Raw genomic sequence first — 13,641 nt, 5'->3', positions numbered from 1 at the left:
TTTCAAATGAAAAAATTGCTATAACAGAACTAGATGTAATAACAAAGTGTTAATATCAAAATGCACAAAAATGTTTTAATCAAGAAATCCACTATTGAGAGGCACCTACTTTATGACTGCAGAATAATGAATTCAAGAAGAGGTTTCTTACAGATTTTGCCAAAAATATAATATACAAAGAAATTCGAAAGTAATGGATGATAAAGTCAAACCAAAACTAAAGTTTCCTGGTTAAATAAGTAATTGTTCAAGTATAGTTATTCAGTCCCTCTTGCTCAAGGATGCACCAATGGCTCTATCAGACTCAGTCAAACAACAAAGCTATCTGCAACTCCCTGTCACAATCATTTCAGTACAAGTAATATGGCCAAAATATCACCAGTGCTGTCAACTACAATGACAACTTACCAGTAGTAACTGTCACAGTAAATATACATTCTGCAGTATTTCCAGCATTGTCAGAGAATGTGTAAGTGACATCAGTGGAACCAATTGGAAATAGAGAGTTAGGACTACTGGTCCTCTGTACAAGATTTGCAGTTCCAGAAATGTCAGTAGCAGTTGGCTCTGTCCACGACGCTACACCTTGAGTTATCCCAAGTTCGATGGTTACAGGGATATTAGCCGGGCAATTACTGATTATTGGATCTTGAGTGTCCTCTGTATTTTAAATGAAAGAGAAAAATTAGTCATCATTGTCCATTAATGACTTTGTCAAATAGTGCACAATGGGCTGTTTGTGATACATTTGCCCAAAGCTAATTAAGATGTCAAACAGAATATTCGTAAACAAAAAATCAAGTTATATCAATGATCATTTGAAAATTAACTACATATATATTTCTTACTCTGATTATGTAAAATGAACACCAAATAATAGCTTGCCTGTGGTAACAGTCACTGGGAATGTGCAAAAGTCTTCATTTCCTCCATTATCAGAGAAAGTATACCTAACAACTGTTGTGCCAACAGGGAATACTGATCCAGGAGAATTGGTCCTTTCTATCAGTGTAACAGTTCCAGAAAAGTCGGTTGCTGTCGGTTCGGTCCAGAAAGCTACACCGCCAGTGGATCCCAACTCAATTACAACAGAGATCGGCGCAGGACAATTGGCAATGACAGGTGGCTGGGTATCGACTGTAAGAGAGAAAATCAAAATAATACAAAGTTGGAAAAGATTCGAAAGATGCGCTTTGTGATCATATACAGGATAGAAGCTCTCCACAATACAGACTTTTCCACCATTTGTGGGTACTTAAAATTTCCAGTGAAATTTATGATGGAAATTTAACAAAGAAATCAATCAATCAATCAATCAGAAAATGACTGCTACAACACTAGAGGGACTTACCAGGAGTAACTACTACATTAAAGGCACAAGAATCGGAGTTAAAGCCATCAGAGAAGACGTAATTCACAATAGTGGTTCCTAGTGAGAAGGCGTCCCCTGGAGAAGCTGACTGGGATACAATATTTGCTACACCGGAGAGATCTGTTGCTGTTGGTTCTACCCAGAATGCAATTGCAGAGGTAATACCAAGCTCAATATTTAACAGTATATTATCAGGACAGTTTGAAATTACTGGAGGAGTGTTATCAGCTGCAAGAAAACAAAATTAATATCCAAGGTTAAAATAGGAAAATGTAAATAGAGTGAATAATTCTTATGATTCAAGCTGCAAACTTAACATTTCCCTTAACTATCAATCTTACTCCCTTTTGGTGGAAAAGTTATTCATACAAAACAATGTTGTCTGACAGCATTCAGTGAGGACAATGCCACTTTTAATGTTGCATACTTGTGGGAGGGTTTGGAGTGGCAGTGTCCCCACCCCCACCCCACCAAAAAAAAGGAGAAAGAAGCTGTGTCACCACCTTCCCTAGCAATTTTTCTGTCTTTATTTTTAACACAAAATCCCTTAGCACAAAAATCAATACTGATCATAATACTGATATTAAATTTAAATTAGTGACAGGAAACCTCCAGATTTCACGATTATTTGCCCTATCAGTACAAGAAATTGCCATCTTGAAAGCGTGTGATTGGTGACTAGGTTCTCTTGTAACATTGATGAAGCTTTATTGTCAAATGAAGGTACTGAAAGAGTCAAATTGAGTTGTCAGGATGGATATAAGAAAGAAGGCAAGTAGCACACACCCATACATTAATCATGGTCTTACTTGTTATAATAGTGACAGTAAAGGTGCAAGTTGAAGTAAGTCCACTATCGTCTGAAAACACATAGGTAACTATGGTGGATCCAACAGGGAACAGACTATTTGTTGTGTGAGACTGAAGAACAATGTTCACAACACCAGATGCATCAAAAGCTGTGGGTTCCGTCCAAGACACAAGTCGACCAGGAGTTCCTAGTTCAACGATTGAATTGATGTTTGCTGGGCAATTCTGGATAATTGGTGGGGTGGTGTCCTCTGATGGCAGAAGAAACGATAGGGATGAAAATGTAAAAAGTCATTGGAATTCGTATAACATTTTTACAACATTCTTGCTACATAAGTGGGATTCACATGAGGGAACTCATTAGGGCAAAGTCATTATAAAACTTTATATGTGTATATCTGGATTGACTTTATATCCAGTTATATCTGGCTTTATATGGCCATATCAAACTTTATATGCATATCTGGTTTACAATTATATCAATATATATCTGGCTTTATATGGTCATATCAAACTTGATATGGATATCTGGATTACAATTATACCAAGATATATCTGGCTTCATATGGCCATATCAAACTTTATATGCATATCTGGATTGACTCTTTATCCAGTTATATCTGGCTTTATATGGCTATATCAAACTTGATATGCATATCTGGATTACAATTATACCAAGATATATCTGGCTTTATATGGTCATATCAAACTTGATATGGATATCTGGATTACAATTATACCAAGATATATCTGGCTTCATATGGCCATATCAAACTTTATATGCATATCTGGATTGACTCTTTATCCAGTTATATCTGGCTTTATATGTCTATATCAAACTTGATATGCATATCTGGATTACAATTATACCAAGATATATCTGGCTTTATATGGCCATATCAAACTTTATATGCATATCTGGATTACAATTATACCAAGATATATCTGGATTTATATGGTCATATTAAACTTGATATGGATATCTGGATTACAATTATACCAAGATATATCTGGCTTTATATGGCAATATCAAACTTGATATGCATATCTGGATTGACTCTTTATCCAGTTATACCTGGCTTTATATGTCTATATCAAACTTTATATGCATATCTGGATTGACTCTTTATCCAGTTATATCTGGCTTTATATGTCTATATCAAACTTTATATGCATATCTGGATTACAATTATACCAAGATATATCTGGCTTTATATTGCCATATCAAACTTTATATGTATATCTGGATTGACTCTTTATCCAGTTATATCTGGCTTTGTATGGCCATATCAAACTTGATATGCATATCTGGATTACAATTATATCAAGATATATCTGGCTTTATATGGCCATATCAAACTTTATCTATCCAGATATAGCCAGATATAAAACCAGATATGGAATTTGAGTAAGGGTAGGGTTGACATTCTAGTAAAATGTTTGCACAACACAGTTGAAGCCATTGAAGCCATTGTGACAAGGTTTTCCAAATATGAAGAAGTAGGTGTCCCAAAGTTTGTATTCATGTTATCCAAAGACAATATTTTAAAAATATCAGCAGCCATCCTGTGTCACATATAAGGAGATATTAAATAGTTAAATAGTTGTATGTTTACATATTAGTGCAAGATTTGCAGGTGAAAATAAATTGTCATGTTCAACTCCCAATATGAGGTTCCTTAGATGTTATAAATCCCCATTGTTCATTCACACCTGATATGTCAATGACTGGGCTTTTCCTCTTTGTCAATAATCTGAACATCTGTACGTCCACATCGTTGATGTTATCAAATACAAGACCTTGAGCTATGTATAGCACCCAGCCATCCAATAGCCAGCTAGATATATAAGGAAGCAACAACTGCAGAACATTAAATTTCACTCACCTGTGGTAACAATCACATCAAAGATGCAATCATTAATGTTGTTAGCATTATCACCAAATCTGTAGGTGACAGTGGTTGAACCGACTAAGAATGAAGAGCCTGGGGCATGCGAGCGTATCAAAAGTGAAACCTGGTTTGATGCATCCGTAGCGGTGGGTTCTTGCCATTGTACATTGGCACTGGTAGTACCTAGCTCCACCACTGCTCCGATATTTGTGGGGCAGTTGGAAATAGTTGGCGGTGTTCTGTCAACTAGAGAGCAAAATAGAAGAATACAGTTGGATGGTGCTTAGCATCGTGCACACTGGTGTATGCTTAAAGAAAAAATGCACCTGCAAGCAAAGCTTTTACAATACAAGCAATTCTGAATACATGTAGTCAAGTTATAAAATACTATAGCAATGTAGTTTGCCAAGTTGAAAAACATAATTCAAGTAAAAACGCTTCTGAAAAATTGGCTTTTTTTTCTAACATTTCAGGCAATGCCTGCAAAGGGATATGTTTCATTTATTCATTTTCATTAAAAGAATTTTGGTAATGATCCCATTAACACAGATAATTACCTGGTATGACATTAACCACAAAGGAGCACATGGCAGATATGCCACCAGAATCAGTGAAGGTATAGGACACAACGGTCATGCCTACAGGGAATGTACTACCCGGGCTATGAGAACGCTGGGAAAGTGTGACTGTTCCTGATAAGTCTGTTGCAGTAGGTTCAATCCAGTTGACAGGAGTCGATGGTGTTCCAAGTTCCACAGTTACATCAATATTGGATGGACAGTTTTCAATGGCCGGTGGTGTGGTATCCACTGCACATAACATCAAAGAGAAGCTTTGTCATATTTGACTTGAAACAAAATCCATAGCTTAAAGGGCATACATAGCATCAGTTTCTATTTAAATATCGCACCAATCTGCTTGAATATAAAGTATGTCACCTTATGTACCCTTATCTGGTTTTCATTATATCAACTTCATGGTCATTGGTCTGGATGTAAAAAATTCAGCCAGGGTGTCGAAAGGGAGTAGAGTGAATTATCCTCTTCCAGCTTGCATAGTTATTTGAGTGATAATATGCAAAATGATGGCAAATCTTTTAATAGCCTTGCAGAAGATACATGTTTAACTAGATTTGAAACTATGCTTCATGTTTTTGTTTTGTGGTCTGATGATCCAGTGGAGGGGAGTAGGGATCTGGGGACATCTGGTGGAGGGGAGGAGAGATATGGGGACATCCAGTGGAGGAAGGAGGGATCTGGGGACATCCAGTGGAAGGGAGGAGGGATCTGGGGACATCCAGTGGAGGGGAGGAGGGATCTGGGGACATCCAGTGGAGGGGAGGAGGGATCTGGGGACATCCAGTGGAGGGGAGGAGGGATCTGGGGACATCCAGTGGAGGGGAGTAGGGATCTGGGGACATCCAGTGGAGGGGAAGAGGGATCTGGGGACATCCAGTGGAAGGGAGGAGGGATCTGGGGACATCCAGTGGAGGGGAGGAGGGATCTGGGGACATCCAGTGGAAGGGAGGAGGGATCTGGGGACATCCAGTGGAGGGGAGGAGGGATCTGGGGACATCCAGTGGAGGGGAGGAGGGATCTGGGGACATCCAGTGGAGGGGAGGAGGGATCTGGGGACATCCAGTGGAGGGGAGGAGGGATCTGGGGACATCCAGTGGAGGGGAGGAGGGATCTGGGGACATCCAGTGGAGGGGAGGAGGGATCTGGGGACATCCAGTGGAGGGGAGGAGGGATCTGGGGACATCCAGTGGAAGGGAGGAGGGATCTGGGGACATCCAGTGGAGGGGAGGAGGGATCTGGGGACATCCAGTGGAAGGGAGGAGGGATCTGGGGACATCCTGTGGAGGGGAGGAGGGATCTGGGGACATCCAGTGGAGGGGAGGAGGGATCTGGGGACATCCAGTGGAGGGGAGGAGGGATCTGGGGACATCCAGTGGAGGGGAGGAGGGATCTGGGGACATCCAGTGGAGGGGAGGAGGGATCTGGGGACATCCAGTGGAGGGGAGGAGGGATCTGGGGACATCCAGTGGAGGGGAGGAGGGATCTGGGGACATCCAGTGGAAGGGCGGAGGGATCTGGGGACATCCAGTTGAGGGGAGGAGGGATCTGGGGACATCCAGTGGAGGGGAGGAGGGATCTGGGGACATCCAGTGGAGGGGAGGAGGGATCTGGGTGGAAAATTTGCCAAACAAAGTATCTTGAGACAATGGCAATAAAATTGGGATAATAACATTCTTACCAAACATATTTACATTTCTAAATGCTGCAAGTTAGATGTCCAAAAGAAAAGGCTCCATTAAAAGTAACATAAACTAACACACCTACAAATATTGTTTGTGTAGTGGGGGTGGGGGAGTGGTGGCGTGGATGGGAAGCAGGGTTGTGAATCATGTCTGCTACTTACCACTGTTGACAATGACTGAGAAGGAGCAGATGGCATTGTTGCCACTAGCATCTCTGAAGATGTAATTAACAGTAGTGTCACCAAGAGAGAAAGAAGAACCTGGCTCAGCTGTTCTAAGAACAAGGGTTGCTGTACCAGATATGTCAGTTGCTGTGGGTTCAATCCAATTTGCTACAGCACCACTACTTCCCAGCTCAACGGTTGTTTCAATGTTTGTAGGACAATTGGCAATAGTTGGTCGTTGAGTATCCTCTGTGTGGGAGAATGTGGAAACATGAGGATTTTGCTCAGCGGTGCAAACAACAGATGTCTTTCACGCTACTAAGAATGAATGAGTTGACAAGATTTGCAGCAAAATCAATTGCAGAGGTAGTAATATCTTTTGTCTTGTAACAGTAAACCAAACAGCTTATTTTACAATCGAAAACAACAGTCACTACTAATCAAGTTGAGAAACTGACAAACATTGTGACAAAATAAGGTTGTTGGTACTGACAAATACACACCTGTTGTGACGGTAACTGTAAACTCGCAATCAACAGAATTGCCAGTATTATCAGCAAAGGTGTAAATGACGTCTGTTTCTCCAACTACAAAGAGGTTTCCACTCTGGTGAGATTGGAAAACCAAGTTAGCAACGCCAGAGATATCTGTTGCAATGGGTTCAGTCCACACAACGACAGTTCCACTAGTTCCAAGTTCTGTGATTGCACTCAGGTCAGTTGGACAGCTCTGAAGAGTAGGAGGAAGGGTGTCCGCTGCAGAAAAAAAACCACCATCAATGAATACTAAGAAAGAAATACACCACAAGCCAAATTGACTGAACAAAATTTTAGACATTGTGCACACTGATACTACTAGCAAAGTTTTAAGCAAATGTATTTGTCACAAGCAACTTACTTTGAATGACGGTAACAACAAATTCACATTCTGCAAAGTTGTTAGAATTGTCAGTGAATGTGTAGGTCACAGGTGTAGGCCCAACAGGAAACAAATTTCCTGGTGCTTCTGACCGCGAGGTAAACACTTGTCCTGAGGCATCTGTTGCTGTGGGTTCTGTCCAGGACACAAATGCACTGGTGGTTCCAACTTCTATAACCTCAGCAATATTAGCAGGACAATTTGAAATGGTGGGTCTTGTTGTGTCAACTGTGTTGAATGAAGAAGAAGTATTTGTTTCAGTCCCTTAAAAGAACTATATACCTAGTTTATTATTTCATACGATACGGTACGAAAACCAGCCTCAGTTCCGTAAGTCCAAATAGAGGGCGTCAGATAGCCAATTGAGAACAAAACATTTGCGATGTCATGAAAACTTCCATCACCCCATTTTTCAGACATCCAGTAAATCGTTGAGAATAGAAGTAAGCTACACACGTGGCATGCATTCTCATACAAAGCTGTAATACTGACAAAACCAACAGAACTTCTTAAAATAATCACTGCCACAATTTGGACCATTAAAAAGATTCATGTAGTAATAACAATGAGTAGCAATAACGATGTGGAAGGGTTTGCATTACATACAGTTAGAGTAACTGACTAGGCAAGATTGACAAGCTACGTTATTGGCAGTTCATACTAGGCCAGGCCACAACCCAAAGAAGCCTGAAATAACAGTTGCAAATAGTCTCAGGAATTGGATTAAAGACTGGCTTTCGTAAGTGCACAGCATGGGAGCAGTCACATAATAGAGAACCAGGCTTAGTCTATATCAGGCACCTACTTGTACTACATAACAGTCTTGAATAATTTCACAGAAGCTGTCTATATCCAACCCCTCCCCGTTCCCAACAGTTAGAATATTCTACTCCCCACAAATAAGCTTTGAGGCAGAACTGCCAGGCCCAAAGCAACATGCTACATTAATGTCCTTGACATGTCAGGAAGCTGTAAGCTGACTGAGTTCAGCCTACTGAGGTGTCTATACTCAATGCCAGCCTATCTAGTGAGTATATATGACAAGGATATCACAGCCTACTGAGGTCCAGTCTAATGAGTGTCAGCCTACTGAAGGTGTCTATACTCAGTGCCAGCCTACCTACTGAGTATATATGACAAGGATATCACAGCCTACTGGGGTCCAGTCTAATGAGTGTCAGCCTACTGAAGGTGTCTTTATCCAGTGCCAGCCTACCTACTGAGTATGACAAGGATATCACAGCCTACTGAGGTCCAGTCTAATGAGTGTCAGCCTACTGAAGGTGTCTATACTCAGTGCCAGCCTACCTACTGAGTATGACAAGGATATCACAGCCTACTGAGGTCCAGTCTAATGAGTGTCAGCCTACTGAAGGTGTCTATACTCAGTGCCAGCCTACCTACTGAGTATGACAAGGATATCACAGCCTACTGAGGTCCAGTCTAATGAGTGTCAGCCTACTGAAGGTGTCTTTATCCAGTGCCAGCCTACCTACTGAGTATGACAAGGATATCACAGCCTACTGAGGTCCAGTCTAATGAGTGTCAGCCTACTGAAGGTGTCTATACTCAGTGCCAGCCTACCTACTGAGTATGACAAGGATATCACAGCCTACTGAGGTCCAGTCTAATGAGTGTCAGCCTACTGAAGGTGTCTATACTCAGTGCCAGCTTATCTAGTGACTATATGACAAGGATATCACAGCCTACTGAGGTCCAGTCTAATGAGTGTCAGCCTACTGAAGGTGTCTATACTCAGTGCCAGCCTACCTACTGAGTATGACAAGGATATCACAGCCTACTGAGGTCCAGTCTAATGAGTGTCAGCCTACTGAAGGTGTCTATACTCAGTGCCAGCTTATCTAGTGACTATATGACAAGGATATCACAGCCTACTGAGGTCCAGTCTAATGAGTGTCAGCCTACTGAAGGTGTCTATACTCAGTGCCAGCCTATCTAGTGAGTATATATGACAAGGATATCACAGCCTACTGGGGTCCAGTCTAATGAGTGTCAGCCTACTGAAGGTGTCTTTATCCAGTGCCAGCCTATCTAGTGAGTATATATGACAAGGATATCACAGCCTACTGAGGTCCAGTCTAATGAGTGTCAGCCTAGTGAAGGTGTCTTTATCCAGTGCCAGCCTACCTACTGAGTATATATGACAAGGATATCACAGCCTACTGAGGTCCAGTCTAATGAGTGTCAGCCTACTGAAGGTGTCTTCACTCAGTGCCAGCCTATCTAGTGAGTATATATGACAAGGATATCACAGCCTACTGAGGTCCAGTCTAATGAGTGTCAGCCTACTGAAGGTGTCTTTATCCAGTGCCAGCCTACCTACTGAGTATATATGACAAGGATATCACAGCCTACTGAGGTCCAGTCTAATGAGTGTCAGCCTACTGAAGGTGTCTTCACTCAGTGCCAGCCTATCTAGTGAGTATATATGACAAGGATATCACAGCCTACTGAGGTCCAGTCTAATGAGTGTCAGCCTACTGAAGGTGTCTTTACTCAGTGCCAGCCTACCTACTGAGTATATATGACAAGGATATCACAGCCTACTGGGGTCCAGTCTAATGAGTGTCAGCCTACTGAAGGTGTCTTAACTCAGTGCCAGCCTACCTACTGAGTATGACAAGGATATCACAGCCTACTGAGGTCCAGTCTAATGAGTGTCAGCCTACTGAAGGTGTCTATACTCAGTGCCAGCTTATCTAGTGACTATATGACAAGGATATCACAGCCTACTGAGGTCCAGTCTAATGAGTGTCAGCCTACTGAAGGTGTCTATACTCAGTGCCAGCCTATCTAGTGAGTATATATGACAAGGATATCACAGCCTACAGAGGTCCAGTCTAATGAGTGTCAGCCTACTGAAGGTGTCTATACTCAGTGCCAGCCTATCTAGTGAGTATATATGACAAGGATATCACAGCCTACTGAGGTCCAGTCTAATGAGTGTCAGCCTACTGAAGGTGTCTATACTCAGTGCCAGCCTATCTAGTGAGTATATATGACAAGGATATCACAGCCTACAGAGGTCCAGTCTAATGAGTGTCAGCCTACTGAAGGTGTCTTTATCCAGTGCCAGCCTACCTACTGAGTATGACAAGGATATCACAGCCTACTGAGGTCCAGTCTAATGAGTGTCAGCCTACTGAAGGTGTCTATACTTAGTGCCAGCCTACCTACTGAGTATGACAAGGATATCACAGCCTACTGAGGTCCAGTCTAATGAGTGTCAGCCTACTGAAGGTGTCTTTATCCAGTGCCAGCCTATCTAGTGAGTATATGACAAGGATATCGAAGCCTACTGAGGTCCAGTCTAATGAGTGTCAGCCTACTGAAGGTGTCTTTATCCAGTGCCAGCCTATCTAGTGAGTATATATGACAAGGATATCACAGCCTACTGAGGTCCAGTCTAATGAGTGTCAGCCTACTGAAGGTGTCTTTATCCAGTGCCAGCCTACCTACTGAGTATATATGACAAGGATATCACAGCCTACTGAGGTCCAGTCTAATGAGTGTCAGCCTACTGAAGGTGTCTTCACTCAGTGCCAGCCTATCTAGTGAGTATATATGACAAGGATATCACAGCCTACTGAGGTCCAGTCTAATGAGTGTCAGCCTACTGAAGGTGTCTTTATCCAGTGCCAGCCTATCTAGTGAGTATATATGACAAGGATATCACAGCCTACTGAGGTCCAGTCTAATGAGTGTCAGCCTACTGAAGGTGTCTTTATCCAGTGCCAGCCTACCTACTGAGTATATATGACAAGGATATCACAGCCTACTGAGGTCCAGTCTAATGAGTGTCAGCCTACTGAAGGTGTCTTCACTCAGTGCCAGCCTATCTAGTGAGTATATATGACAAGGATATCACAGCCTACTGAGGTCCAGTCTAATGAGTGTCAGCCTACTGAAGGTGTCTTTACTCAGTGCCAGCCTACCTACTGAGTATGACAAGGATATCACAGCCTTGCTACTGGGGTCCAATTATCAGAGTAATGCATTCCAGTGGACGAAAGTATGAGTGCAATCAAACAACTGTCAGGGGGCTGAAGTTTTACTATTCTATTATTGACTTGCAGTGTACATGTATGAATATTAATGAAGTGTAATTAACATAAATCTGAATGTCAATTACTTGATTAGAATATAACTGGTATTATTTTCTATGTTCAGTTCTCTTTCTTGTCTTGTTCTTATGTTCTAATTTGTATAATAGCTAGGCCCTGCCGGTTTCAACCCATCCCCTATACTTAATGCAATGGGTGAATCGTACATGTAAATAAAAACAATAAGGAGATCGCAAGGCATTTTTATTCTCTTACCAGGTACAACAGTGACTGAAAAGGTGCACATAGCTTCGTTGCTAGAGCTGTCAATAAATATGTAGTTGACTATGGTAGTACCAAGGTTGAATGTTGACCCAGGGGCATTGCTTCTTACACTCAAGGTAACAACACCGGAAAGATCAGTTGCAGTAGGCTCTAACCATGATACAGGTAATCCAGAGGAACCCAATTCAACTGTCCTTTCAATATTTGTTGGACAATTTGCAATGGTGGGTGGAGTATTATCACCTGTACAGAACAAAAAGAAAAAAAAACATGGTACACTTAGATTTTGGGCAAGTAAAACCTAACAGAAATGGCAGGATACATGGTATAGCCATCTTCTAGGATTGAAACCTCAGATAACAGTGTTTATCTTGTCCTGTATATGTCGTTACAGCATGCCAGTCAGCTGCTGCCTCAGTCTGTACAAGTAACTTAAACTTTATCGACAATAGAGAATATGCAAAGGATAAAATCCCCTGCAGATCTAGATCACATAACTTGAGGTTACCAATGAGCATTGCAGGAGAAATATGCAACATTCTGTTTGGTTTATGAAAATGAAATTAATAACTGACATATAATGGCAGCTGTAAACTTGTGGAGTTACTTGTGGAGTTCACCCTGTTCTACGTTATCTTCGTAATTTACATAAGTTCTCATTGATTTGCCAATCAATATAGGTCTTGCTATATTTTGCAACGAATTTTGAACATCAATTCTTACAAAAGTGCAGAGAAGAGTGAGATGGTGATAGGTTTGTTGTAAACTGCGTAATACAGACTGAGCATTTGCATAACCGTATCTAGTATCAATGGTAAAAGGGGAGCTAGCAATGAGTGTCCCAGCTTGCATGTGGGTACCTGCCACTTTATTAAAAACTACTTTTGTTCAATTAGAAATGAAAATTGATACACCATTATTCTCTACAGTCATTTGCAAGTGTGCCAGCAATACTAAGTCATATCTATATGCTATACTCACTAGTTCCAACAGTCACAGTAAATTGACACTGGTCACTATTGCCTGAGTTATCACGAAACACGTAGGTTACCAAAGTTGGTCCTAATGGGAAGTTATCGCCTGGTTGATTTGTCCTTGTAACGAGGTTGGCCTGCCCTGAGAGGTCAGTTGCAGATGGTTCAGTCCAGAAAGCCTGGCTTGATGTTTCTCCAAGTTCAACATTGATCAAGATACCAGTGGGACAATTTACAATAGTTGGTGGTACATTGTCATCTGTAGAGGGCAGCAAATACAAATTAACAAATGTCTTGTTACATTAGGACATGACTATGACAATAAATTTAACTGTATATATATATATTGATATATATATATATATGTACTGTGGCCTGAGCATGTTTTCATTGAACAAGATTAAAGGAGATCTTGGTAAATGTGACAGCAAATAGAAACGTACCTGCAATAACAGTAACGTCAAACATGCATGTAGCCAAATTGGAATCTGCATCACTGAATCTGTATGTGACAGTGGTCGTACCAACTGTAAAGAAGGTGCCTGGCTCATGTGATCTAAGAATAAGGTTTGCTACATTGGATAGATCAGTGGCTGTTGGTTCTACCCAATTAACAATTGTTCCACCTGTACCCAACTCGGTGATACTGCTGAAGCTAGTAGGACAGTTATCAATAGTTGGTGGTGTGGTGTCCTCTGCAAATTGAGATGAAAGAAGAGGCTGTGTGCATGCTGTAATGTGTAAGCAACTTACATAAGTAATAGACTGTCAAAATAGTTTCAATGCCCGTCAGATCACCATCATAGCATATGGTATTCAATAGCCATTCATGTTTGCAAAAATTAAATTTATGAAAACAATACAAAATAAAACCTGCTGAATTGAATTCAGTTCTGGGATCA

At 41.3% G+C, this 13,641-nt stretch overlaps 1 protein-coding gene across 3 annotated transcripts in view; it reads right to left on the bottom strand.

The window, feature by feature from the left end:
• Nucleotides 1–13,641, bottom strand: part of LOC139962930 (uncharacterized) — a 48,299-nt gene that overhangs the window by 23,213 nt on the left and 11,445 nt on the right. For all 3 annotated transcript variants that reach the window (XM_071963351.1, XM_071963344.1, XM_071963359.1), the window contains exons 10-21: nt 13,183–13,434; nt 12,747–12,998; nt 11,757–12,008; nt 7,396–7,644; nt 7,002–7,253; nt 6,496–6,747; nt 4,632–4,883; nt 4,069–4,320; nt 2,182–2,433; nt 1,352–1,600; nt 886–1,137; nt 409–660 (exon numbers count right to left, since the gene is read on the bottom strand). In XM_071963351.1, coding sequence (XP_071819452.1) covers nt 409–660; nt 886–1,137; nt 1,352–1,600; nt 2,182–2,433; nt 4,069–4,320; nt 4,632–4,883; nt 6,496–6,747; nt 7,002–7,253; nt 7,396–7,644; nt 11,757–12,008; nt 12,747–12,998; nt 13,183–13,434 — 3,018 coding nt within the window. The remainder of the gene's footprint in view (nt 1–408; nt 661–885; nt 1,138–1,351; nt 1,601–2,181; nt 2,434–4,068; nt 4,321–4,631; nt 4,884–6,495; nt 6,748–7,001; nt 7,254–7,395; nt 7,645–11,756; nt 12,009–12,746; nt 12,999–13,182; nt 13,435–13,641) is intronic.

This window comes from Apostichopus japonicus, chromosome 3, assembly GCF_037975245.1.
Source record: "Apostichopus japonicus isolate 1M-3 chromosome 3, ASM3797524v1, whole genome shotgun sequence".
NCBI lineage: Eukaryota > Metazoa > Echinodermata > Holothuroidea > Aspidochirotida > Stichopodidae > Apostichopus > Apostichopus japonicus.
Note: the sequence above shows the minus strand (reverse complement) of the source record. Positions and strands in the feature narration are given on the sequence as shown.